Here is a 1948-nt window from a genome sequence, read left to right as displayed (position 1 = left end):
CCCCCCCACCCCCCGCATCCAATAAAGGATAAAATCTTGTTTCTCTGTCTGTTGTTTTGGTTTTAATAGCGACTCTGTTTTTCTGATACACCTGGTTACAGTAATCTTTTACAGTCATTCTTTAGCCTCACGGGCTACTGCAACTGAATTAATTATAGCAAAGTTCTGCAACAGAACAGCAATAATGTTCTTTGAGGTGTGTATTACACCAGATTCCCAGATGAATGAGTTTTTTAATAAACTCGGCTTCACCGCATGTATCAGTTTTCTCAACTGTCTAGAAACCACGTTTACACATGCAGCTCTCTCACACATTTGCACATGGTTCGTCTGTGCTAAGGGACCACACTGATGTACACCAAGCAAAGGTGAAAAGCCATTGCACATATAGGTAATTTTAATCCATTCCATTTTTAAATACCACAATAAATTTAATTTTCACAATAAATTAAATAGCCATATTCAGTTTACAAAATAGAATTACTTAGTGTGAAACCAGTATTTACAAACATTGTACACTATGTACACGATGTTTAGCTTTGTCGACACACAGGCATAGAAGAAAAAATTATTTAATCTTTTTTTGACACATGATTGACATGCTACAAGTGACACTATGGTCCATACAATAAAACAATAGTGCAAACTCACCACAGGAACTCTGAAACAATGTAGTTTGTATGAGATAAGATATTAATTTCAAATAATAAGAAAATAGTACTATCCACTCTTATTGTAAAAATTCAGCACTGTGTTTAAAGTGTCAGTATTCCTTTAGCAATATACGTACCAAATACAGCCTGAAGATTATGCTTTCTCACAGCTTCACAGACTTTTGACATGAATTTTTATGGGATAAACTAATGTTCTGCTTAGATCAATAAGTATGACACATAAACACTTCACTAAGCGAGAGGAACACTGACCCTTTTAATGGTGTCTGACTTTATTTCCCTAAATACCTCCTTTCCCTTTATTATTATGTCTTAAAAGATGCCACTATGCTGACAGTAAATTTATGTTAGTTACTACTCTGTAGAAAAAATTGATCCCACCGTATATTTGGTCACACACTGCATATGTACACGTATGCATGAAAAAAAGTTACTTTGATAGCCGTGTCTATGAAAAGTGCATATTTTAGCAGAGACATTTTTTGCATGTCTCAGGTGCAACAGAAAGTGTTGTATGAAGTTTAGTTTAGGGCCACTTAAATGTCCTCCCAGTGATCTGATAAAATTTTTGATTAAAAGGATGAAAGAACTTGCGCAATTTGGTAATGACAGAGGTATCCACCTCTGGATGGATGCGTCCCTTGCTACCCGCCAGGCACTTGTTAAAGACAATGTTAAATCGCAAGCAGTAAAACCCTCTGGTGGCATTGAAGTATAAATTGTACTGACTTATCCTCGGAGGAAGATTTAGGAACTTCTCGACCAGCTGGAGTTCTGGCAGTGGTTCTGTGATGAGCCGGTCTCCGTCTACAATATGAAACTGCTCGATTGGGAAGTATTTTAACCATCTCTCCAGATGTTTTGTGTAGATGCTGGTTCTCACTGCCTTATACTTAGTGTTCACTTCGCAGGTATTCGGATCAATAGCCAGCTTCTCAAATTTGTAGTAAGTTTTGTTCTTCCTTTCTTTACCTTCCAGCACCTGAGTGTAATCAGAAATAGCTCGTGTGGTAGGTTCCCTGACAATGATCAATAATTTGATAGATGAGTTCATTTTGTAAATCCTTTCAGGTACTTCCTCAGTGATAAAATACGCGGGGCTTTTCTCAATTGTTATTTGATGAGGGTAAGAAAAAGGCATTTTTTTCCGGTACCACTCAATCCCCTTGGCATAGTTCTCGTCATTGTCGAAGAAGTGAATCTCTTGAGAAGCTTTGACCACCGCAGGGTGAAGGTTCAGCATCTCCAGCAGTGCTCGGGTGCCTCCTTTCCGC

General features: G+C 38.0%; 1 protein-coding gene across 1 annotated transcript in view; it reads right to left on the bottom strand.

Annotated features, from left to right (window-relative positions):
* Positions 1 to 379: 379 nt before the first annotated feature.
* Positions 380 to 1948, bottom strand: part of HS3ST5 (heparan sulfate (glucosamine) 3-O-sulfotransferase 5) — a 6389-nt gene continuing 4820 nt past the window's right edge. Inside the window, 1 exon segment of the mRNA XM_009585325.1 lies at positions 380 to 1948. This exon segment is cut by the window's right edge and continues 22 nt beyond it. Within this exon segment, the coding sequence (XP_009583620.1) occupies positions 1201 to 1948 (748 nt within the window). The 3' untranslated portion in view covers positions 380 to 1200.

This window comes from Fulmarus glacialis, unplaced genomic scaffold, assembly GCF_000690835.1.
Source record: "Fulmarus glacialis isolate BGI_N327 unplaced genomic scaffold, ASM69083v1 scaffold45699, whole genome shotgun sequence".
Lineage (NCBI taxonomy): Eukaryota > Metazoa > Chordata > Aves > Procellariiformes > Procellariidae > Fulmarus > Fulmarus glacialis.
Note: the sequence above shows the minus strand (reverse complement) of the source record. Positions and strands in the feature narration are given on the sequence as shown.